Source organism: Priapulus caudatus, unplaced genomic scaffold (genome assembly GCF_000485595.1).
Source record: "Priapulus caudatus unplaced genomic scaffold, Priapulus_caudatus-5.0.1 Scaffold289, whole genome shotgun sequence".
Classification (NCBI taxonomy): Eukaryota; Metazoa; Priapulida; class Priapulimorpha; order Priapulimorphida; family Priapulidae; genus Priapulus; species Priapulus caudatus.
Window position 1 is genome coordinate 96879 of NW_014577350.1, and position 26396 is coordinate 123274.

Sequence of the window (26396 nt, forward strand, 5' to 3'; positions counted from 1 at the left end):
GTCGTTTATAAGATATTACAATCCTTTTGCTTTTAAATGAATAAATAAGAAATACCCTCGGTCTGTAGCCCTTGGCTGGAAAATGGTTTTGCGCAACTTCTCAGATCGTGCGCTTTGAGTGGCGCCACCGTCGTTGTAATCAAACTGTAGTCGTTAGTTTTAAAACATTTTTTTTAAATATTTCTAATAGTGATTGAACCATGAAACTTTTTATGTAGTGCAATTATAACCTAAATTAGCTGAAAATAACCCTAGAACCTAGAAGCTACTGTTCCTTTAAGTAAGAACCACTGAAGGTAATACATAGCCATTGACATTGACATGTTAATTATTACACGGGGGATTTGATGACCAGTGGGAACCCTTTTATGACGTAAGGAAAATAGCGGTTAGTTAATTGCGCATTTAGCATTCGTGGCTTGCTGCCTGCACGGTCATCGAGTACCTGTAAATGTGTTCTGAGATATCCTTCTGTCTCCATATTAACTCTGCATTCCTCGTCCAGTTCCTGTCGCAGCCTCTAAATAAACATAATGGTATACAGATATAACTCAGAAATATATAATGCAATATCAGTTGGTACTTCATGTGCATACTTACTTTCATTCATTCAACGAAACGTGGTTCAGGAATGTAATTGGGAATCTGGCAAAGACACTGTATTAATGTGGGACGTTCACCATGAATTGCCAAAGAGTAGCGCAATAAAGAAAAGAAAATATGGGTGTTCAACCATCTAGACGTACACCAGAGGTACCTTATTTGATGACTTCTTTCCTTAAATTAGTAATTAATTGATTTGTTATTAATTGATTTCCTTATTAGTTTCCTGTCGGCCATATTCTTTCTCAATTGTTAGTCACTCGCCTGTATTTCCTGATGCAGTTCGGTCTCTCCCTTGCTACACAGCTGCTGTGTCTGTGTCACACTGTTCTGTGTCATGCCCTTTACAAACTTCATCTCCATGTTAGTTCTTGCCTGGTAACAGAGTTATGTGTTATGGCATTGATGACAAATCAATCATTGGATGATATGAATACCTTGAATGAGTCTCACTGAGAACATATCCAGTGCCGTGAAAAGTTAGCGTTCAGTCATCTTGATGAGGTTACCTGGGGAAATAATGGAAGATCATATTAATTAATACGAATGACAGCTCAATGGATAGTGTGAAATTACTCATGATGAAGCAGGTTCAAGTTGATATACAACTAGAAGCAATCACTATTCTGCCCAATATAGTTTCATTGCTTTTTTGTCATTGCGAGCCATCTTCTAGCAAATCACAGTACCTGGTCTACAGACCTTTGTATCCTGTATCTGGTCCTTCAGGTGAGCAATCAGCTCATTTCTGTCCTGAATGTCTGTCTCTTTGCTGTTCTTTGTTTCGATTATCATCCTCTGCAAACTTCTGGTTTTTGTCCTAGTCTCTTCCTCCCTACCAGTAGCATATACCTCAGTATAGTCTTTGCGTATGTGCAAAAGCAGTGAAATTACTGCATTGCTTGTTAAATAGAAGTCTGCACCTGTCTAGGAGAAGTCCCAGTTCCATCTTTGATATGTGTGTAAGTTGGTGCATATGATACTGTTCTGAATTCTTTAAGGTTTTAAAATAGTGTTTTAAACGTTCTAAGAAAACAAGTATCTAATGACAGCATAAGCATAATGTGGGGTCATGTGCCCCTTGTATGCCCCCACACATTAGTTGTTATGCTCTACTTCCCATATACTTTTCCTAACACAGTATATACCATCTCGCTTTTTTCCCTGTACTCTACTGTGTGCTGATATAATGTTATGATATGTTATCAAGTGAGACCCATGTGAAAACAAAGTAACAGCACCTAATATTTTCTTAGTAAAGGGGTATGAATTATTGGATGTAGTTTTATTCATGCTTACTTGGCAACGGTCTTGTTAAATCCTGACTTCCTCTGCATCTCGGTTTTAATGGACTGTTGCAGGAAATTAAAGCTTTCGTGTTCAGCTAGTTCTTTGCGTGTTCCCTCCAGGACCTCTGCTATAAAGCCCCTGCATGACGAACAGGATAAAATATTTAATTGTACAGATTGATATATAATTCAGGCATGATACTAATACTATCGTGAATCGACCACACCTTACAAGGGCTGTAACCTGACCAACTTCCTGGAAGGGTAAAATTTTGCAATTTTATCCGAGATGTGACTTCAGAATACCTTTTTGAAATGATTTTGATATTAAAACCACAAGATAAAGTTGGGCTGAAGGTATGATTGTGTTCAATTATTTATTACAGTCCGACCTCCTTTATCCGGCCAAGTCAGGACCAGCACCTATCCGGATATGGGATTTGGCCGGATGTGAGAGTTATGCTCAAACACAGCATTTCTATGCAGTTCAGTGGGGTTTATGCATGTGATAATGTATTTAAACGTTGCTATGATTATTTGTAACAAACTGTCGTGTTTTATGGTTTATATGAAATGGAAATAAAATGAACTAAAACAGAAATTTTGGCAAATTTTGAGGCATAGCGGACATGAGTGGACAACACACACACACGCGCGCACACACACGCAAACACACGTACGGTTGGTACATCGCACAAGTTTTAAGCAAGCTTTGAGCGAGTTTTGAGCGAGATTTTTAGGTGGAAATGAATGAAAAACAGAGGACATACACTGTGAGATCGCGGCCGGTTAATAGAGATTTCCGGATAATGGATGGCCGGATAAAGGAGGTCAGACTGTATATACAAGGGACACATTTACCAATGAATGAAAATAATGCTAAAATGTATGTGTCCCTCACTCCACCTTAAGCTACAGCTCTAGCTGTACACTGAACACCTGGTTACGTGCAGTGGTTCATACAAGTGTTGGAAACTGCACCAGGAAACCCGGTATAAAATTGTCTAGATAGAACAGTAGAATGGGTTCTTCTAGAAATTGTCTATAGAAGTTTATAGAAGGGCTTTTTACTTAACACTATAGTAATTAAAGCCTATGTGATTAAATTTAGCTTGCCTGTCTTTTTGAATTTTCACCATATTATCTTGTGCCGGTTGACCTTGTAGAACACCTCTTTTAAAAACCTAAAAGAATATAAACAACTGATTCAAACAGCCCTCAGTTCACTTCAAAAAGCACCTGTGGGATATTACCTTTATTCGAATAATGTGAATAGATCTGTACTCCTATCTATCTGTGTTAGTTGATAACTGTTAATGTTGTTGCCACTAACTGACTACTATTAGTTTAATATTATTATTTGTATAATATAGCCACTCTCGATACACAAGCACTATAGTTATCTGCTATTGCATGATGTGTGATTTCCCATGCATGTGGCCATAACCTTACTAACAATAATATTACCATATTACTTCTTCCTAGAGTCTTCGCTGTCTCACCACCATTGCCATTTGTAAATTGCTTTCTACTGCAAGCACTTTTTTCGAACTCTTTCTCTAATCCTCTTTGATCCTCAAAAATGGATTCAACTTCCTTTGCAAATGTCTAGGATAAAAAAGAACTATGTTACCCAAGCTATATTATATGTGATCAATAGAATATATAGACTGTTACATGGTCAGTCAAGCTAGAGCAGTTTGTGTGCTTTTCCCTGAGTGAGTGCATCTCAAACTGTTGTCAGACTATTTTCATATATTTCAATGCCAAGCATCAATTGATTAGGGACATCCCATTCCAACAATGAACGATTAAAGCTTCCTCTCAATCACACCAAGCAGATAGGCCAATTGATGATCACATGATTATATTTTGTGTAAAAAAACAGGTATAACTAATTCAGTAATTGCGTAACTACCACGGTCAGTAGAGGAGTATAGTGGTGGGTGTCGTGACGACAGTGGCAGTAGTATTGCTGAGAGGGTCTATGTCCCCCGGGGTACTGCCGGAACGTACCCTGGGTACGGTCCGGTATACCGTAACGTACCCTGGTACTATCTAATATGCTGGACCGTACCTCGCCTACTCCACTAACGAGTCTAGGGAGTCGCCTACGCCTACTCCCTAACCCTAACCCAAACCCAAACCCTAAACCTAACCCTAACCATATCAAATAGTGACCAGGGTACGTTCTGGCAGTACCCTGGGGGACATAGACCCTATGAGCAGTAGTATTAGCACTAGCAGTAAGGGTAGCAGTAGCAGAAGAATAGACTCAGTGGCCCCTGCTTTATCAGGCTCCCAATGAATGGGTGCATGCATGGCTTAATCATGATTTAGGCCCATGTCACATAACAGTGACACAGTGTCAGGACAGTAGTAACGCTCATAGGGTACGTCTATGTCCCCCAGGGTACTGCCGGAACGTACCCTGGGTAGGGTCCGGTATACCAAAACGTACCCTGGTCACTATTTGATATGGTTAGGGTTAGGATTAGGGTTAGGATTAGGGTTAGGGTTTGGGTTCGGCTTAGGGTTAGGGTTAAGGAGTAGGCGTAGGCGACTACCTAGACTCGTTAGTGGAGTAGGCGAGGTACGGCGTCGGTACGGCATATTAGATAGTACCAGGGTACGTTCCGGTATACCGGACCGTACCCACTAAGTCTAACCCAGGGTACGTTCCGGCACGGGCGGCAGTACCCCGGGGGACATAGACCCTCTCAGCAGTAGTAACCGTAACCTTATCTGCCTTTACTCGGCATCCTTGTCCTCCAACGCTTGAGAATATTGAGCCGAGAATATGGAGCTTATCAATGCAATCTTCCAATACTGTACATGTTGCTATTTTATCAGTAAAAACATTCATGAACAAAGTCTCAGAGTGAGAGCAAGAGTTGTCATCGAGTTCAACTTCAACCCCCATATTGCATATATTGATATAATATATAAATTCAAAATTGCTTCACGTCTTCACTTTCAAATGTTACACTATGTTATTACAAAAGCAGTGTACTATTGATGTCTAGGAATGTCTAGTAAGTAGTATTATAATGACATTGACACTATCAAACAGTCAGTCTTTTCGAAAAGACTTGTTTTTGTTTACATTTTCGATGCGGTTCTTGTTGCTAGGTAACATAGTTCACCACCCGTGATATAGACTGACTTCACGGTCCTTGTTACCGCTCCCTCACATGCTGCTGCCCGACTTACGGAGTGACAACGTTAATACCGTGTTCGTCTATATTTTTAATAAAAATATAGATATTTTAACGAACGGTTAGGAAACAATATTTGCAAATATGATACATCTCATGTACTGTTTTATTTTTTAACTAATTTTTTACTGAAATATTTTACGTAATCATTTCGCCAATTTGAACGTGATATTTTTTTCGATAATTTATGGTTAATAACAGCGACGGTAGGTGGCTCAACTTCATTCAACCCATTTTACCAAATTCCAGTACGAGTTATTCAAATCAAGTATATTTAGTAATTTACATTCTTTATTTCTTTAAGATAACCAATGGATAAGTTTGTCGTCCGGTTACCAAGAAGTCTACCTGGAGAAGCTAGCAGGCCAAAGGAAAGGGCCACATATAAGCAAATGACGATTCACGACTTGAGGGTAGGCCTACACAACTCGGTGACAACTGACCTGTCACTGTGTCAGTGTCAGTGTCACAAGTTAGCCTACTACTACTAGTACTACTACTACTACTAGTACTAGTACTACGCTTTGACGCTGTGTTGCCGTTGGTATAAGTGATATCGGAAAGTCCAGCTGTGTTATTTAGGTCATAGAAAAAGGGGGTATAATACGGTACCCCGTACAGACTACGAATTTTAGCGCGAGTCAGACGCGCACTATTAACTAGGAGTGGGAGCGTACAGACTGCATATTTGACCCTACTTTAAATGAGTCATCAGTTCTCCCACCGCTCAGTTCCCTGCTTGCCACGTCACCCCGCAGACAGCGAGGTACAGCGAGCGTACAATTACGTGACCTAAATAAGGCTATGCGCATGCGCATTGCGAAACTTGGCACGCGCTAGGCACCGGATTGCGTACAGACACAGCTTAGAGCGGGATAACTTGGTCCGGACTAAGTTAGCCCTGCTTTATTTGCGGGGCTAACTTGGAGCGGGTCATCGCGTATTTGGAGCGGCATAGCGTGTACACACTGCAATATTTAGTGAGCGTCTGACGTGCTCTAGTTTAATACAATATCATATTCGTAGTCTGTACGGAGTATAAAATGGCGAGGCGCGCTTAGGAAAGTACATGATTACACTCGTGCGTTTTTAGTTTTTGCATTAACAAACATTGCAAAAGATCCCAAATGACCACAATCATATTTGTAAATGTTTGTGTAAACAGAAATGCACCTGTGAATTTAGAGGTACGATGTTAGTGAAGAGAATTATAGATCAAAAACTAGACTAGTCCTATCCTAACTTTGTTATATATAGGCAACTTATCACCCCTCTTATCTGATCTCAATATGGCAGCGGGGACTTTTCCGATATGGCTTATTTTAACAACACGCGTACTCAACAGTGTAGGCTCCTGCGCAATCACTCAAGATTGACTCTTGTCACTGAAACTACTCTAGCTACAAGTACAATTGTGGATGAATTAAGGATTGGTTCTGAAGTGACCAAGCATGATGAGTGACCACTCCGCTGTGTATATGAAAAATTTGACATCAAGCCTAGTATTTATGAGGGAATGTCTATAAGAGAGGTGTAACTCTGTCAGTCTGTAGCAAAACGTACTGAGAGGAGCCCCCATGGATGAACGTACCACTGTTGGTGCAGCAGCCGTAATACAGCAACATTCAGCCTTAGTTCGATAGCTCTGAGCTATGTTTACACTTGAACTGTGTGAATGAATTAAAAACTCATATATCATAAAATGATAATTTAACCCAGATCATGTTCTCGGCCATGGGTGTCACCTGAATTTGACGAGAAAGCGTGTCGTAGAGACGCAGCATTCAAATATTGCAAGAAATGTGGCTGCCCAAGTCATGAACTAAAATTAAAATAGCTAAAACAAGAAGCTCAACTAGGCCTTAGGAGGTCATTCTGCTCAAATGTTCAGTCGGTTATAACACAACAGGACACAGAGAGCAGAATGACGTGCATATAAAAGCTTGTAGGCATTTCCGTGCAGTATTATAACTGCAGAGAATGTAGTTTTTCTCCTTTTCTTCTAATCCTTTAAAGGCTCACAATGCGCATCCAAACGCTAATTACTCCAGTACTAGACTAGCAAATACTTCTTGGCATGCATAATCACACTACCTTATGACAAAATAAACTCTAGTTCCTCCCATTTCACTGCATGTTGTCTTATAAAAGGTATTTTGAAAATACCTCCAATGTTGTTGAAATTCTCCGATGTTGTTGACAGTTTCCCCAATCCCCAAGCAACCGTGCAGTGGTGCTGCGGTACAGCGGTACGGGCGCAGCAAAGATAAAAACATGTGACGTCACGTCACCACTTCGAGGCTATTTTGTTTGGCAAACAGTCGGCGTTTGCGCCAGAATGCCAGTTTTCTCACCTCTTTTTTGTCGGTTTTAAGCAAACGCGCAGTGAAATGGGAGCAACTAGAGTTTATTTTGTCATAAGGTAGTGTGATTATGCATGACACGAAGTACTTGCTAGTCTAGTACTGGAGAAATTAGCGTTTGGATGCGCATTGTGAGCCTTTAACCTTTCCCCCCTATGCTTAAATCTGTCATCTGTTCAGTTCTGCACTAGCCACAGTGTGTTAGTCAGAGACCCGTCTAACCATCTTTTGGACGGGCTATTCTTGGATGAGTTGATGAAATTTGATAGAGATGGCATGAGGGCGGCCCAATTTTACCCCTGCATAAAAATAAAATCCTCGGTAGGGCGTTTCGCGCCCGCAGCATCCTCGCTTCGCACAGATGGTGAGACTCCCTGATTTTTTTTTCCTGGCTATCACCCTGACTAGCCACTGCACAAAGCTATAGTGATGATTCGGCACGACCACGAACATTAAATTGACTACGTCACGAATTTTCTATGGTAAAATTTGTAAAATTTTTGTTGCCATTTTTTTACATTAAAAGTAAATACTAACAGGACTTTCAAATTTTTACCTGAAAGATTGTTTCACAACTAGTTAGAAATCCAAAAAACCTGGACGATTTGTTATTGTTATTGCGATCCTGATATTAATTGCTTGCTATGGGCTATGTATGAGTAATGAGTGTATGTTTACATCGAACAATATAGCAAAATAGGAAGTATAATGCAGCAATTTACACATAAAAAGTGAACAGAATTATTTACATTTTGTGAAAAAGTGGATTTTTTTTAAAAACTTTTATTATTTATGGTGACGTAATCACTTTTACTGTGTTAGTAACGGCTTAAAATATGAAAGATTCACGAGCCTTATTAAATGTGTACACTGGTTTACGGAATTTTTTCTTGCATGTTTTAGGGTGTTGTCGTAGTTGAAGATGTGTTGAGGCTGAAAGCACAACTGGAGTTGAACAATCAAGCTACAGAGGTATTACTATCAGCTCTACATGAAATTTCTGGCAAGCAACCGTCAGTCAAGGTTCTACAAGAAATTAAGATCGGTGAGCATATGTACATGATAAGTTACAAATTATGTAAATCTATTCGAAATTGGTGCATGATGAAGATATGTTTCACCCATCTGCATAGTAAAGCCCTGTTTTACTGTAATCTATCACTGGAGATAATTGTTATGAGAACAAGGTTGCGATGTTCATGTGGATTGTTGCCATAATTGGTATCATTAGCATTTCTTCTGCGGACAGCGGTGGCCGACTCCTAGAATGTTTTATTGTATAATGAGCATTGACATTTTTGGCATTGTTGGGGCAAAAAATTTTTGGCCATGTCAATTCTCAACAATAATCAGCATTGATAAGTTGTAGGTCCAATAATCATCTCCCAGGTATAATGACGGATTGGAATAAAATTTGCTACCTGCATGAGTCAATCTTGTTCGTTTTTTACTAGTTTTTACCTGTTTCAAAAAGGAATGGTTTTATACGGTGTGTCTAAGTGCAAAAGTGCTAAGTGCGTAAGTTTCAATAAAAAATGACTAGCAAGATATTTGGTATACAAGCAGAGTGAAAAAAACAGCACTGTTTTGTTGGTTCATTTTACTGTTGTTTATCCTTTTGCACTTTTGGTATGAATTACTTCCACAAATCTAGAGATCTTTTAATTCCTGATGAATTACATACAGAACTACTAGGTGGTGTAGTTTAATAATATAGTGATTCGCATAACAGTCACATAGTGTTTACTACTGACAATTTATTATGAAATCCCATTTTTAAATGTTTTTTGCAGAGTTATTCTGCATGCCACTGTGTGTCTAATTGCATCATCTCTCTACTGTACAGGACGTTCCGTGCGTAGGCTTAGTAATCATAGTGACCCCCAGGTGGCCATCCTTGCTCGCGACATCTGTGCATCGTGGAAATCATTTATCAGGGAGCGTCGAAGCCTGCCTATGATTGAAGTCAGAAGTGATGCGAAGACGGAGTGCTTACGGCAATCCGCCAGAAAGCTCATAGCAGAAGCACTTGCAATTGTGGTGCGTTTATCCCGTTTATCACTTAGCTGGAGAATCTTTGATGCGTTTGGAGCAATGGTCGATACACGGCTAACGCCAGTGTAGTGTTGCTGTAGCACAGTATGCATCCCCCTACGGCAAATGCCCCACACGCTCTACATTGCGCATGGGGCTGGACATGTCTAACAAGGCGCATTGCGCGTGATGCATGGGGATTTGAACATTATTGCACATGTGCAATAAGCGGGGGGGGGGGGAGCCTTTTGCTATAGGGGATGCTCATTGTACTACACTGGGAGTTGCTGGCCTGTGAAGTTGGAGGCATGAGAATGAATATGGTCTAGAGGAATAGCATAGTGGTGAGGAATAAAATAATAATAATTATAATAATAAAATAATAATAATTATAATAATAAATTATAATAAATTATAATAATAATAATTATAATAATAAAATAATAATAATTATAATAATAAAATAATATAGTGGTGAGGAATAAAATAATAATAATAATAATAAATAATAATAGGAATAAATAATAGTGGTGAGGAAACTAGGGTGAAACTGAGCGAATGACATAGAATCGAAAGGGTGGGAGTGAACGAAAGTAAAGATGGAAAAGCTCACGAGAGAGTGCAATAGAAAACGAGCATTAGAGGCAGAGCAATATGAAGAAAGACAATTAAGGAAAGGGGAGCAGAATTGCAAGAAAGAGAGGAGAGATGTAGAGGAATAATGACAATAGTTTTACCTATTACAGGAGACTAGTCTGATCGTGGAAAGTATAGAGCGAGAGGTGTATCACCAGAGTCACAGAATCCTCAACAGCAGCTACAGGAGGACGATACGGAAGCTGGTGTTCAGACTTCGAGCGGAAGATGCTACTGCCGAAAGTGTTCGGCTTGGGAACATCTCATCCCTTCTGTCTAGCAGCAGGCACTGAGGCATTCAAATCTCGTTAATGACTTGATCGGATTTTATGACGAAATGTTCTTGCCTGCCTATGCATGTAGGCTTTTTTATTTTTGTAACTGTATATATTGAAAATGAATAGATTTATTATATTTTTACGCATGTTGTTATTGCTTATTGGCTAGTTAAAATAAAATTGCTTACAAAATGCTTATTTCTCACAGGAATAAAAAAAAAAAGAGCACACTGCCAAAGAAAAGTCAGAAGTGATTGATATTTTTGAGATGATTATTAGAAATTATTTGAAAACGTGCTTTGTTAGAGATATTTTGTAATAGCATGACGTTTCACAATTACACCACACACTTTCCAACCCATATTTTCTTTCTGACCCGACCTGTTGGTTTCAAGTGTTTTCCCATAGCACTAAGACTACAATCGGCACTAATTTTTTGTAACACACTTTAAAAATTGCTTCTGTGACTAATGAAATGCGGCGAGAGTCCAGCTATGTATCCGTAATATGGTTCAGCCACTGTAATCATATATTGAAGGTAAATTCCTCTGGTTCTATTATTGCTGTGCCACATGTTGACATTGGTGTAATTAGCCCACTCAAACAGGCCACGTTGTTACGTTCTGGTGTTCAAAGTTCAGTATGTAATTAGCACTACTTCCACCCTTTGTTGGCTTAAACCTCCAACAGACAGGAGTACGTAATGTTTGTACACAAATGTGTCACTATTCGCCAACAGATGGCGCTCCCCAAACGCAGCATCACATTACCTGATTGCGCGTGCAGTTGGCTGTCAACAGGTACGTTTATACGGCTGATTAGCAGCAGGTGCGAGAGCTCTCGCTGCGTGCGCCCGCCGCGAACTACAAAGCGAAGCTCATACCCTCTGGGAGTCTTCTCTCGCTTATACATTCCGTGGAAGTACAACGTGTTCCTTCTAGTCCTCGCTTTCCGTGGAGATTCAAGCTGATCGTTGGCTAACGCAGACGTTTCTGATTCTCGCGCGCGCACGTGTTAATTATTGCAAGAACCCGACCTGCGGTAGAAGACAACTGCAGTCACGCTACGAAAGACGCCTGCAGCAAGTCGTGCCCGTTTCGATGATGGAGGCGCCGACACGCAACTGAGCAGAAGTGTCTTTATGTAAGTAAATCGCCGCTGCGTCCCCAAGCTACGCGCGATACGCGTTTTCCCCAGTTCTCACATGTTTTTCATGCGAGATATACCTATCATGCATGGCTAATGGCGAAATCGTGATGGCGAAACGTGATGGCGAAACGTGATGGCGAAATCGTGATGGCGTGTCGCATGGCGAATTCGTTTGCGCGACTATACGTTACACTCGCTTGAGCGTTCCCGGCCATCGAAAGCACTGCTGCTTTGCGCGCGTCTGTGCTATGCACGTTTACACCCCTGCGACTTCTGCATATACATTTGGAGCGAGTGAATAACGGAAGCAAACACCGCACGCGTATCGTCGTCGTTCTAAGTGACCAATTCGATTCTGCGTGGTGAGGAAAGATGCCGATGGACGACCGAGTGGTTTTAAGGAGATACTGTGGATAAGTTCATCGATGAAATATTAGGTAGGAACGTGGACCGATGCAGAGGTAGGCATACCCGCGGATCGAATAATGGGAGCAGGCAGGTACGTGGATAGGTAGATGAGGGTTGGTAGGCCTCCAGATAGAATGATGGGAGCAGGCAGGTACGTCGTGGATAGGTAGATGAGGGTTGGTAGGCATGTGGATAGAATGATGGGAGCAGGCAGGTACGTGGATAGGTAGATGAGGGTTGGTAGGCCTGCGGATAGAATGATGGGAGCAGGCAGGTACGTGGATAGGTAGATGAGGGTTGGTATAGGCCTGCAGATAGAATGATGGGAACAGACAGGTACGTGGATAGGTAGATGAGGGTTGGTAGGCCTGCGGATAGAATGATGGGAACAGACAGGTACGTGGATAGGTAGATGAGGGTTGGTAGGCCTGCAGATAGAATGATGGGAACAGACAGGTACGTGGGGTAGGCGTAGATGAGTGGTCGGTATGAGCCTGCGGGTAGAATGGATTGGCAAGCAGGCGCAGGTAACGCTGGGCTACGGTAGGTGAGTGTGGTAAGCCCTGCGGAGAGATGATGGGAGCAGGCAGGTAGCTAGGGTAGAATAGGATGAGTGTGGTAAGACCTGCGGATAAGGAATATGGGAGCAGGCAGGTACGTGGGTAGTAGGTGAGTAGTGGTGAAGCCTGCGGTGTAGAAATGATGGGAGCAGGCACAGTACGGCTGGGTAGGGTATGATGAGTGGCTGGTAACCACTGCGAGTAGCAAGTCGATGGAGCAGGCAGGTATACAAGCGTTGATAATGGTAGATGGGGAGATTGATAGTCCTAATGCGGATAGAAATGAGATGGGAGACAGGCGAAGGCTACGTGGATAAAGAATAGAATGGGAGGTTGGGAGGCTTGCGTTGGCGGAAGAATCATAATGGGAGGCAGCAGACGGTAACGTGATAGAGTAGATGAGGGTTGGTCAGGCCTGCGATAAGAATGATGGGGAAGCAGGCAAGGTTACGCTGGAATGGTAATGGAAGGGCTGCTGGTAAGGGCTTTGCAGATGAATGGATGCGGACGCAGGCAGGTAACGTGAATAGGTAGAATGAGGTATAGGTGAGCCTGCAGGATCGAATTGATGGAGACAGGCAGAGATACATGGATAGGTAGAGTATGGAGGCGTTTGGTAGGAGACCATGTGGATAGAATAGATGAGATAAACGTGAAGCGGAGCAGGGGTAAGGTGGTGCGCGGATGAGAGTGGACGAGTTTAGGGTTGAGCCGCACGTGACCGTAAGAGTGGTGAGGGAAGGTATATGCCGTGGTGGATAGTCAACGGTAGCTACGTGAGATAGAGGTGAAGGCTAGCTAACCACTTGTAAAGGTAGACCGAGGTGGGTAGCCCGCAGTGACGGAAGGAGAAAGATGCGCGTAGAGAATAGAATAGTAGATCATGTGGAGCAGGCGCACCGCGTCTCCAGCCTTGATATACTGACCACAACGGAAAACCTGTACCTCTTAAAACATACCGCTGGCGTGGCCAAATGCCCACATTCACCGCATAACGCAGTTTCGCGATGGCCTACAATATATCGCCCCCCCCCCGCCAGGTAAGCACAACCGGCTAGCCCTAAGGCACTATAGACTAGTGTTACAGCTAACGGATTACACGATACGCTACAGTAGCCTAGAGACACAATACCGGCTGACAAGCAGGCGGGGTTAAATGTAAGCAGTATAGTCTAAAAAATCGCACATCCAGCCCTGCCAACCCCTCGTGAAACCCGCCTCCCAGGATCAGATAGCATGGTCACGGAGAACGTAATTATTAAACACACGTCGCCAACATAATATGTCTTGAACACGTCTTCTAAATGTCAAGAACACATAACGCTAATTCGCAGGCCCCCCACAACTCAGCCCACACCCACTCACCACACCCGTCGCGTACGTGTGGTGCGCCGCTGGGTCGCAACTATCGTACAATTGTGTGCGCGGTGTAGCAGAACTCGGGAGTGTGATGTCTCGTGCACGCGTATACCGCGTGCGTGCGCTTTGCTTATCTTTGTGTGTATGTTGAGAAAGAGAGAACGCGAGGGTGTGTGCGATGTCACGTGTGCGTGCTGTGCCGTCAGCGCGCACCTTTCTTACGAGTCGTCGTGCCATGTGTTCCGTATGCCATTGTGCTGTTGTGGTAAGCAATGCGTGTGGGTCTAACTTCAACCTCCGTCATGTCAGGTCTAGTATGGGTGCGGCGCGCTTTCGCCTGCCGCCTGTGCGTGTTTTGTTGTGTGTGTGTGTTGTGTGTGTGTGTGTGTGGTGTGTGGTGTGTGTGTGTGTGTGCGTGTGGCAATGCGTGCATGGCTTGCGTGCGTGCTTGTGCGTGCATGATGTGGGTAGCGTGCGTACTGTGCGTGTGCGTGCGTGCGTACGTGCGTGTGCGTGCGTAGCGTAACAGTGCGTGTGCGCTGTCGTGCGTGCGGTGCGTGCGTGCGTGCGTGCGTGGCCGTATCTTGAAGTGCGTGCAATGTGTGGGTTGCGTGCGTACGTCGTGTGCGTGCGTACGTGCGTCGTCCGTGCGTGCGTGCGTAAGTGTGTGTGTGTATGTGTGTACTGTTGTGTGCTCGTGTGTGTGTCCGTAGGTGTGTGTGTGTCGATGTGTGGTATGTGTGATGTGCATGTGTGTCGCGCGATAGTGCATGTGGTAGTGAGACACGAGAGCAAGGTGAAAGGAGAATATACATATGTCTATCGGTTCCACACATGATCTAAGCAGCAGCCTCGTTGTCGCGGTCCCCTAACACGACAAGAACCGCACCACGAGGGCGCGCCGCGGGGGAGCGCCGCGCCGGAGCGGAGCCGAGTCGACCAACCGGGAGTAACCGGCGGAGCCAGTCTTGTGAACGTGTATATATTACACGCGTTGTTCCTAATGCCATGGGTCGCCGCCGGAAGTTTTGCGAGCAAGCAGCGAGCGTATCTCAAGTCGCTACCATTCGAGTTGTATAGCCATGCGATAACGTAGGAATGAAATAAACACGCTTCATCGTTATCGACAGCATCTATGACTCTCGCGAAAACACTGTCGTGTTTTCAGTGCGCTCGTTATCTTAGCTTGATTAGCAGCTTATGTGTGTGTCGTTCCTGTTGGTTCCATAGAGAACATATTGCAGAATATATGCAATTCGCTGGTAAAATCGTAAACATATAGGAGATTAAAGTATTCGATGTCGCGAATTTGCTATGTAGCACGACTCGTACATGACGTGTCGTTGAATTAAAAATATGAGGAAAACTTCTAAAGTCCGTAAAAGATTTTTCAAATTCAATATCCATTTGACGATCTGATATACGATAGTTAGATATAGAAAAAAAACAAAATACATATTCGTAATTCAAAAATTAAAGTTCTTAATGGCATCTAACATATTAGTAACATTATTTAACGTAAATACGGAAGCGAAAAATTAGAAGTTGATGATCCACGTAGCCATTGATATAACCGTGATCGTCTGATATCACAGCGCCTAATTAATTTGATAGTTTAAAGTGATACAAGCTATTGATAGGGTTGGGATCGCGCACGCGTATATACCGTGTGTAGGGATTTTTTCTGGTTAAGTACCGTGTTTGATGTACGTGATGTGATGTGTGTTGTGTGTAGTGTGTGCGGGGGTTTTTAGGGTTTGGGCGGGGTTTTTGGTGGGTGTTGTGTGTGTGTGTGAAAGTGTCGTGTGTGTGTGGGCCGTTAACTGTCTGTGTGTGTGTAGTGTGTGTGTGTAGTGTGTGTGTGTGTGACGTCGCGTGACGTCGTGTGCGTGCATGCGTACGGTGCGTGTGCGTGGCATAACGTGCGTGTAAGCGTCTTGTGTTTGTGTGTGCGTAGCGTGCGTGCGTGCGTGCGTATTTTTGCGGTGCATTGTGAATGGGTGCGTGCGTGCGCTGCGTATTACTTTGCGTGGCATGTGTGGGTGCGTGCGTGCAGTGCGATACAGGTACGTGTACGTGAGTGTGGTGTGTGTGTATGTGTGATGTGTTGTCGCGCGTGCTATGATGTGGGAGTGCTTGTTGTGTCTCGTGTGTGTGTAGTGTAGTGTGTGTGGTGTGTGTGTGTTGTGTTGTGAGTGTAGTCGTGTGTGGGCGTGCCTAGTCTGGTGTGTGTGTGGGTGTGAGGCGTGCGTAGATCTGATGTGTGTGTGTGTGTAGTGTCGTGTGTGTGTGTGTTGTGTGTGTGATGTGTGTCGTGCGTGGGCGTGCTTAGTCTGTGTGTAGTGCGTGTGATGTGTGTGTGTGCGTGTAGTGCGTGTGAATGGCGCGCGCGCGTGGTGTGTGTGTGAGAGAGAAAGAGAGGTGAAAGAGAGATATAATATGTCTGATGGTTACACAGCGTGAGATCCACAGGCAGTCGTTGTCCGGAGCTAAACGAAACGAACGCACGTACGGACGAGCAGTCGACCACGCCGATTCGTGAACGTGTATCATTTACCGTTGTGTCCTTATGGCCATGCTGCGGCGCGAGTTTTGCGGAACAAGCAGCGGACCAGCGTTCCCAAAGGTCGCACCATTCCAGTTGTAAAACTCATCGGTAGACGTGAGGAATGAAAGACAACCGCTTACCAGGTTATCCGACAACATCTTTGATTCGCCCGGAAACACTCGTCGTGTTTTCAGACGCGCTGCCTTATCTTAGCTTGATAGCATCTTATGTGTGCGTCGTCCCTAGTTGTTCATCAGAGAAGCATAATTGCAATATTGCATTTGCTGGTACTAACCCCGGAAACTATATACGGAAGATTAAAGTATCGAATGTGGGCGATTTGCTATGTAGCACGACTCCGTCCAATGACGGTGGTCGTTTGAATTAAATTATGAGGAAAAAATTTCAGAAATTCAATAACTTTGAAAGAATCTGATATACGATATGTTAGTTATAGAAAATTATAGACAAAACATACATAATTCGCATGCAAAATTCAAAAGTTCTATGCCATGCAACAACAATATATATAGACATGAATATTCAGTAACATTATATAACGTGGAAGCACCAAAAATTAGAAGTTGATGATCACGTAGCAAGTTGACTATTACTCGCCTGATACCGCTGAATTATAACAGGCGCTAATTAATTTGAATTAGTTTAAAATGATAACAAGACTATTGATATGGTTGGGATCGCGCACGCGTTAAATACGTGTGTAGGAAATTTTGGTTTATGTGGCGTGTATTGTATAACGTGTGTGTGTGTGTGTGTGATGTGTGTGTGTAGTGTGTGTGTGTGTGGTGTGTGTGTGTGTGTGTGTGTGTGTGTGTGTGTGTGTGGGCGTACTCATGTGTGTGTGTTGTGATGTAGTGTGTGTGTGTGTGTGTGTGTGTGTGTGGTGTGTTGTGTGTGTGTGTGGGCGCGCGCGTGCGTGTGTGTGCATATGTGTGTGTGTGCGCGCGTGTGTATGTGAGTGCATGTGCGCGTGCGTGCGCAACACTTTTTGCTACATGTTGTTCGAGTCGCTTCTCAATTACCAATTTCAGGAGGTGGTTTTTTCTGCTAAATTTCCTCTGTGGTAGCGGTGGATAACATACCATCACCGCGGTACGCATGTATCATTGCAATGTATTGTAACACGAATATATAGGTTTTTTTGCGTATGGCTTGCGTGCCAGTTGAATCCAGTATTTTGCATCTTCACTTATAATAATCATATGCTCATAATGTTCGATACAACTGTCACACTGGTAGTCGTGACAGTCGAACTTCCCAATGTCTGTTGCTTTACGTTGTAACTGCACAACGTAACATTGTGCATATGATATGCATTTCGTCGTAATGCGAGGGCAATGTTTGAAGTATAAAATTTTTCGTCTAGTAACACAGATAAGGGTGGTATCGGGGAAGAAGAGATAATGAAATTACCTAATCTTGATGAAATCATGCGTTTGATTTTCATATGTAGCCAGATTACGCTTGTAGAATGTCATTTGCGGCTTCTCTGTCGTTCGTGGCAGTGTACACCGAATGTTACTGGTTTTAATTGCAAATGTCCAATTCCCCTTTTACGACTTCACAAACTCTATTTCTGTAATTTAAATTAAACTATGATATTTGCTATTGGCTTGTTGGGAGATTCTTCGAGTCTAGCTACTGTGGATTTTCTGTCAAAAGTCAGCAAAGGAGAAAAACAGAAACAAAGACGTCAAATAATGTTAAAAAATAAGAGGATAAAAGAGAATTGTTAAATATTAATAAAGAAAACAAGGGCGAAATCACGATTACGAGATAGAGATAGAGAGAACGAGATCGCGAGAGAGATTGAGAGAGAACGAGAGAGCGAGAGATAGATAGAGAGAGAGAGAAAGAGAGAGAGAGAGAGAGCAAAAAAGCGAGAGTGAGAAAAAGAGAGAGGTCGAAAAGGATACAAAGGTGATCTCGAGCAAGTTGAAGAGTAGATGCAAGCGAAAGAGAGCGCCCACGGGGAGAGAGAATTGGATTTTTAAAACGAGAGCGAGATAGAGTGCAAGAAGGGCAAGGGCGACGACAAAGAAAGGGAGAAACGAGACAACGCGCGAGGGCAAGATAGAGAGCTAGTGAACGAGATGGGAGAGAGAGAAAAAGAAATAGGAAAAGAAAAGAAAGAGAAAGAAATAGGAGAAGAAAAGAAAGAGAGGGATATAATAAGAACCACACCGAGTAAGCGTACGCGAGAGATGGCGAAAGCGAAAAAGGGCGTGAAGGAGAAATCGCGAAGACGGAAGAGCGAGAGAGGAAAAGAGCGAGAGAGAAAAAGAGCGATAGAGAAATAACGGGAGCAGGATAGAAACAGAGACAGCGCGGGGGCGGGAGGTGGAGGTACGAGTCCAGAGATTGCGTAGAAGGTGTTCCGCCAAACGGAGTACATATATAGGCTTTACTAAATGGTAGCATTAATACACCACGGAGAAATCGTAGGCCGTCAGTACGACTTTTGGCTACCCCTGACATACGAGCTGCGACCGTTCATACACTCAGCAAACCGCATAAATACGTCGTATTGTTACGACCCCACCAGCTTCATTTAACCCAGCCACGGTGTAATTAACCCCCTAGCTCCTCCGGCAGTAATTACGCGCTGGTGCGAATGCGGCCTTGATTGGAAAACGGTTAGTTGCGTTAGTTTTAACCATGGGCGTTGAAAAACGCTGAAATAAAATCTAACATCGCGTCTATAACAAATGCGAACACGTCGACGAACGGGGCCAACGCAGCAGCAGCAGCAGCAGCACAGCCACGTTTCACGAGCAGCGCGTTTAACCTCTCTCGTCTCGCTCTATCGAACGCTAGTGCTGCCTCCTTGATTCAGGAGCAACAAACAAGCAGCAAGATGCGTCCGATGTCGTGTTGTCATGGTGGCGTACATTACAACGCGTGTTCCTCAGCCTGCCGAATATAAAGCTTTGCGCGGACACAGATGTATACATGCCAGAACGTTGGGACTGTCAAAGATATATACGTTCACCATCGCTCTTCGACTGTTTTACTGCGGTAGCGTGCATCTTGCCGCATAGAATTGTCGCAGATAGATTGCCTTGTTCCTTTAGTCCCGTCAGATATCAAGGGCTTCGAAGAAGGTACAATTCCCGGAGGTGCTATAAGAACGTATGCCATATATCTTGAAACGTAACAATCGCAAGCGACGCAATTCCTCGTTTACGGTTTACGCGCGGTTGCTCAAAGCATAAATTGCATACGTAAATCCAAAATTTTTGCTCATCCCTTGAATGCTTCAATGCGTATGAATTGCGTAGAAAATTCGGGTTAGAAACATTGATTTGCTTTAGGGTTAGCTTGGCATCCATTATGAGCACCGATTACATGATCGAATCTTCACTGATTTGTCGACAGATGGGACACGTCAAAATAAGGATACGAGACACGTACGTACAACATATTTTGAAGAACAACGGATCCAATAAATCACTTTATTGAGTGATGTAGTTTACGCGGGTAATAGCAGTTAAAATCACTTGAAAAATGCCGTCGTTGTCGGTTCGGATACTTGATGACTGAGGCGACTATATGACTACGGCTAGAACCCCGTCAATTCTTCGCGTTAGCTTCACGTTTCGAATGTAGAAGAACCCGTTTGCATATCACTTTGCGCTCTCGCACGCTACAGCAACAAACTCCGAAAGGAATAAATGAATAAACAGGAATCCAAGCGTAGCAAAGTTGAAGGTTTATCATGTCCGATTACTAGATTATACTTTCATAGCGTTCTAAATGTTGACTTCTATTTTTAATTTGGTTCTCGCGCGCAACTCAGAGCCCGCAAATATAGAGTTCTGAAAAGAGCTAGCTTTGATCTCAACGTATATTTTAGATATAGCTTCTCATGCGTACGTGCAGCTGATCCAAGATAATTTACACCTCCAAACTACGTAGTAAAATGTTCTCCCCCACCCCCTTAACTAGAATTGCAGATTTAGCCTATTCAACCTTGCCTGTATGGCTTGCTACTGTTTGATGCATCGATAGCTAATTCGGACATGTGCCTAGAAACAGCACAGCAGGATCTTCATCTAATTAGTCTTAATTAGTGAGGCTTAATTTAGTCACAATATATCGACTTTATTGTTCAACGTGGAGAATCAATTATACTTTCATAATAGGCATACACGTACAGTAGTCATTGACATATGGCTAATCCCCTAATACGGATGGGTTGATTTGTCAGCGATTGCCTATACACTTGTATCTGTTCTAGCATCAGTGACCAAGCAAACGCGAGCAAGAAAGGGTGAGAAGGGCTGAGTAGTCGTGATGCATTCGAGTAGACAAGACAAAGGAGAGAGGGGATATATGTATATATATATATATATGTGTGTGTGTGTGTGTGTGTGTGTGTGCGTGCGTACGTGCGTGCGTGCGTGCGTGCGTGTGTGCGTGTAGAGAGAGAGAGAGAGAGAGAGAGAGAGAAAGGTAGGAGAGGTAGAAAAAGATGACGGCACTATCAGTCTGTGCGCACGGCAAGTCTTGTACTTGTCAAGTACCTCATTGCACAAACGTAGCAAGCTTGTGTCCAGGCTATGTTCTAACTTGTTCCGTTGTTTGCATCACAGGAGGGTCATGACTAGAAACATCGGTGACACTCACATAGAACTGCTGGAGCAACAAGAGAGAGAACCACTGCAGAATGAAGCAGCCAGCGGCTCAGTCAGTGAGGAACCGCCACCTAGTAGTGGACGAGGACAGGCTCACAGCACCTTCCCCTTTCCACAACTGGACTTCCCTCGACCCATAGTCACGTACTTCGGGGAGAATGTGGAGAGACAACGCAGAAGTAAACATTTCAGGTTGTCCATACAGTCTCGCATCTATAACTTCTTGGAGAGACCCAGCGGGTGGAAATGTTTTATCTACCACTTTGTCGTGTGAGTATACTCGCCATTCTTCATTGCTGTCTTACGAAGAAAATTTCAGTACTTTCCCTAACGCATTTCTTACACAGTTGTAGGCGACAAAGCCTATGCGAATATTTTTGCCGTTGATACTGCTCCGCTCTGCCGTCGCTTTTTTTTGTCGCTCTGCGTCCGTACGACCTTGGATTGTTTTAGTAATATTTATTCTACATTTTATTACGTTGTGATGAGTTTTTAGCGCACTAGCTCTAGGAGAGTATCTTACGCATTGAATCTGCATATCATTACCATTCATGCTTCCGCTATGAAATGAATATATGCAATGACGCCAGTATCGTCAGTGTCTTTACCGTCCATTGTTCCCGTAGTCAATGGAGGGATATTCAGTGTCCACGTTAAGAAGTTATAAAGCCAATGTGAGATACAAAAGTGGTTTTATCCGATAACCGTCACAATTTAAGTTGAAATTACAAATATATTGGCGTATGTAAGCTACGGAACGTTTGATCATTATGCAGCTACGTTGCTATTATCTTGTGACCTTTTTTTGAACCCTGCGTGATGTGATAAATATTTCTTCGTTTGTTTCATTTATAACAATTTCTAACCCGTTAAGCAGGAGCGAGTAATTGTCAATTAATTTCTGCCCCGTATTGGCCGTTTCTATTATTATATTATTGCAATTATGTTGCACTATAATTAGGATGACGTCATCGTATAGCCTTTATTATAGTAACTGATAAATACGTGCGCAATTACCCTAAAATCTGATGAAGCTAATCTCCTATTGTTGGTGGTCACGCATGCATTTCACACAGACTCGGTGTTTGTACCGATTACGTGTAACATGAGTGAACTGGAGAATAGCAGGTAATATGAACACCGTGTCTGCAGGCAGGCATGCCTTTCTCTTTATGGCTAGTCCAATATAAGCGTCGTATATACAGTGTACAAAATACACACGCAGTACAGCGATGAGATATTAATGAGCCACTGAGCTTATAAGTTATGTGAAATGTTTCCTTTGAATGAAGCGCGATACGTGTTTGATTCAGATTGAAATTTCAGATTCGATCTGCATATATGAATTGGCATGGTGCGCGAAGTTCAATACAAAATGTAAAATTCATTGACCACACACAGAGCATGGGCTGCAATATTGAGCTATGCCTGTCTTCCCAGCACTCATATTAATATGTCTGACGACCCGCCCCCATACATATATAGGTGGTCTCTCTCTCTCTCTCTCTCTCTCTCTCTCTCTCTCTCTCTCTCTCTCTCTCTCTCTCTCAGGATAGAATGATGGGAGATAAACGTGAACGGAAGCGGGGTAGGTGAGTGCGCGGATGGATGGTGGAGGTAGGTTAGCGCGTGGACGCGTAGAGTGGTGGGAAGGTATACGTGTGGATATAGGTAGGTACGTGAGTAGATGAAGGGGCTAGGCTACCACTTGTACAGGTAGAGAGGTGGGTAGGCAGGTGACGAAGAGAAGATGCGCGTAGGATAGAATAGTAGATCATGTGGAGAGGTGAGGGTTAGGTTGATTAACTGACAGAAAACTGGACATGTAGACATACCGCTGGGTTGGCATGCAATTAGGCATAACGCGTTTCGGTGGCCTACAATATATTCGCGGGGAGGTAAGCACAACGCTAGCCCTAGCACTATAGCTGTGTTCGCTACGAATTACACAGATACTACAGTGCTAGAGCCAATACAGGCTGACAAGCAGGCGGGGTTAAATGTAAGCAGTATTAGTTAAATCGGCACCATTGGGTCGCAACTGTGAAACCGCGTCGGATCAATAGATGTACGGAGAACGTAATATTACACGTCGCCAGCATAATATGTTTGACACGTTTCTAAATGTCAAGACCAAGCTAATTCGCGCCCCCTCACTCACCACACCATTCACCACACCCGTGCGTACGTGTGTGCGCGTGCGTGCATTCGTACATTGTGTGCGCGTGTGAGAATGGGAGTGTGTGTTCGTGCACGCGTATATGCGTGCGTGCGGGCTTGCTTTCTTGTGTGTTTGAGAAAGAGAGACGGAGGGAGTGTGTGCATGTACGTGTGCGTCTGTGCGTGCGCGCACTTTTACGAGTGTGTGCATGTGTTCGTATGCATGTGCCTGTTGGTGGCATGCGTGTGGGTCTACTTATGTATGTAGGTCTATATGGGTGGGGGGGTTTGTGCGTGTGCGTGTTTGTGTGTGTGTGTGTGTGTACTCTCTCTCTCTCTCTCTCTCTCTCTCTCTCTCTCTCTCTCTCTCTCTCTCTCTCTCTCTTCGTCGGCGCCACCGCTTAATCTGTCTGAGTGGTCGCATACGAGATCCTTACATTTTCCCGCACCCGAAGCCAAGGAAACAAGTTCGCGTACGAACGTTCCTATCGCTAAAATTCGGTATCGTTGAGGAGTACACGCTATACATAGCTACAGTGGCATATACAAGGAAATGTCCGTGTCTCATCACTGTCAGTAAGATGCTGACGTTTGAGACAATTAGGCGCACAGGTAGGAAGTGGACCCGAAGCTACGGTCGGATGCACTACAGCCCGACAGAGCTTTCAGCCGCTCTTACGAGACGAGTACGTGGAACTGACTATGCATTAGCGCCTCTTACCGGACACGCTGATAGATAGTGAGTATAGACGCGCCGTAATAGGAAGCTGATAGGTTTGGTCAAATGCGAAAATGCAAGCTTCGTCATTCAATCGTACGTCTATATATATGAGCGCGTGAACTCATTAGTCAATTTATGCGCACGTGTACGCATGCAGATGCTCTCGGGATAATAGAGATTTGGAAATGCTCCAAGATTTCTCGTGCACATTAAAGCCTATGCGAAGGCAAAAAAACAACGCGTCTGGTGAACACAGTAACGTGTAGGTGTGTTATATTTCAACTATATGCATCAATAAAAAAATGTATAAAGCACTCTAAACGTATTTTTAACGCGATTTTGTAATAGAACTACGCGAAAAACGAGTCTGTCGTGACGTCACGCGGATGACGTAGATTTGGGCATCTATTCTCGAAATACGAGTCAGCTCGTGGTAACATTGTACAGTAAACCGCCGCTAAACTTGGTTGATCGCCGTAGTAATTCTAGTATTACTCAATAGATGGGACTGGTTACGCACACATAAAATGAGTATGCCCAGTCTATACTCACCCCAGTCTTAGAATGATATATTTGACCTATATTTTCCCTTCAAAATAATACTAAGCAAAGGGAAGCGTTAGTACGACTCGGGTAAAGCAGCGCATATAAGCTTGCTTGGAACTAGCGCCGTGTAACATACGATTTTTATGTCATGATATCACGATAATTAACGAGTTTTATACCAAATTTTGACAGATAATCATAGTACTAATATCCTACTAACTTAATATATAAGTTTTTTTTATATCTATTGAAATACTAGAATAAATAGACATATGTCTCTACCGTTGCAAAAAAGTACTAGAACAGTCACCGATGTTTATGTACACCGCCGTGAACGATTTGTTATGAGTATTTTTCTCAACAATATCAAAATAAAGCAGAAAATATTTATACTTAATTTTGACAGATAAGTATAGTACTATTTATAGTAAGATTGGTTACATGGTAATGTTGTTTGCGGTCGATTTCTTACAGACTTCTACTCTTTATTAAACGGCTGCACAACGATAACCGTGCCGGTGTGTAGCGTGTATGTCATTGCAGAAGCGCTGAACACAGATATCCAAATCTATGTCACGATTAGGCCACGCCCCCTTTCAAATCGAATTGCGTCTCGTTGATTTTTCTGGACTTACTATTGCTTTAAAAGGTACAAAAACACACATTTTTGATAAAATACCTAAAGGAAAGCATTAATATGATTACCGAGCTTTTATACAATTGTGACGAAGAGGTGTAATCGCATGACTAAATATTAATGATTAATGATAATTGTTAAGCCAAGCATTCCCTGCGTACTATTCATCATTTGTATATATATTATATATATATATATATATATATATATATACAAGAGCTAATAATATCTAGCTAACTAATATGATTAGCTCTCAATATAATATATATATATATATATATTATAATATATAATATATATACTACGAGAGAGGAATGAGCACAGAGATAGATAGAGACAAAACATAGCAACTCATCACAGAACTTGAAAAGGTGTCTCCTGATATTAGCCGCTGGCTGAGTTCTAGGCATTCCGTATTTAATGAATTGATGCCCTTACCAGGATTATTTTATATCGCTACAGCATAGTAAGCTATACATATCGCGTGGCTCAGATACGGCGAGCAGCCAGAGAGCTGGGATGCGACACCCGGATGGATAGTCGGCTATATAGTCACAGTCCGTTGTATTTCTCATCGCCGTGCACGCCGATAGGTAGCAATGTCGCCGAAACTACTAATAAAAATCCACGGCAATAGAAATCCGCGGATGAAATAGCCGACGACTGAAAACGTAATACGCCCAAACGCGACCGCGCTCGGACAGAAAATCCTAAGGCACAATCCCATAATCTCGCTATAGCAAAATTGGAAAGGTAATTTGCCAGCTCGCTTCTACTTACGATGCTAACGAAATCGTGTGCTGCTAATTGCGAGCGCGCGCGTGTCACCACCTAGCCTATGCCAAACATTAGCACATTTATTTTCGGTACGTATATTTGCTTGGCATCGCGGGTTCTTAGTCAACAAGGGTCGCCATACACGTCACAACAGCGGCCAAGCTTGGCCAAGCCGAACATTCGACGTCCCTTGATGTGCTCAATATTCGCCCGTATAAGAATCTAACATCGCGGGTCTTTTCTTCACGTTACTGCTGTTTCGATTCGACGTCGACGCTCGTCGCTTTTCTCTCGCGCCACGCTTTATATTCCACGCAGAGCCACGTATGAAAGCACTTGATAACTGGCAGACCGAGACAGCGAGAAGAGGTGGCGCAGACACACACGTGCGCGTCACAACGCACCGTGGCACGCACGGCTACGCACCGGCACCGCACCGCACGCACGCACAT

General features: G+C 43.3%; 3 protein-coding genes across 3 annotated transcripts in view; 2 read left to right on the forward strand and 1 right to left on the reverse strand.

Moving 5' to 3' along the window:
* The window catches only part of LOC106808602 (IQ domain-containing protein G-like), a 12120-nt gene extending 7142 nt beyond the window's left edge, over positions 1–4978 (reverse strand). The window contains exons 1-7 of the mRNA XM_014811377.1: positions 4633–4978; positions 3360–3500; positions 3009–3076; positions 1903–2031; positions 1306–1438; positions 868–978; positions 446–520 (exon numbers count right to left, since the gene is read on the reverse strand). Of these exons, the coding sequence (XP_014666863.1) occupies positions 446–520; positions 868–978; positions 1306–1438; positions 1903–2031; positions 3009–3076; positions 3360–3500; positions 4633–4815 (840 nt within the window). The 5' untranslated portion in view covers positions 4816–4978. The remainder of the gene's footprint in view (positions 1–445; positions 521–867; positions 979–1305; positions 1439–1902; positions 2032–3008; positions 3077–3359; positions 3501–4632) is intronic.
* Positions 4979–5321: 343 nt separating this feature from the next.
* On the forward strand, positions 5322–10563 carry LOC106808603 (transcription elongation factor A N-terminal and central domain-containing protein 2-like). Its single transcript, XM_014811378.1, has 4 exons — positions 5322–5523; positions 8377–8518; positions 9320–9513; positions 10254–10563. The coding sequence occupies exons 1-4, from the start codon at positions 5422–5424 to the stop codon at positions 10434–10436; spliced, it is 621 nt and encodes a 206-aa protein (XP_014666864.1). The 5' UTR covers positions 5322–5421; the 3' UTR covers positions 10437–10563.
* A 679-nt stretch (positions 10564–11242) lies between these two features.
* Positions 11243–26396, forward strand: part of LOC106808595 (potassium voltage-gated channel subfamily KQT member 1-like) — a 48369-nt gene continuing 33215 nt past the window's right edge. The window contains exons 1-2 of the mRNA XM_014811370.1: positions 11243–11564; positions 21062–21373. Of these exons, the coding sequence (XP_014666856.1) occupies positions 11563–11564; positions 21062–21373 (314 nt within the window). The 5' untranslated portion in view covers positions 11243–11562. The remainder of the gene's footprint in view (positions 11565–21061; positions 21374–26396) is intronic.

Bases quoted from the DNA above. Each gene is read 5' to 3' on its own strand.
- LOC106808603 (XM_014811378.1), top strand. From the start codon at position 5,422: ATGGATAAGTTTGTCGTCCGGTTACCAAGAAGTCTACCTGGAGAAGCT. The intron at 8,519-9,319 runs GTGAGCATATGT...TCTACTGTACAG, and splicing joins TCTACAAGAAATTAAGATCG to GACGTTCCGTGCGTAGGCTT. The intron at 9,514-10,253 runs GTGCGTTTATCC...TACCTATTACAG, and splicing joins CAGAAGCACTTGCAATTGTG to GAGACTAGTCTGATCGTGGA.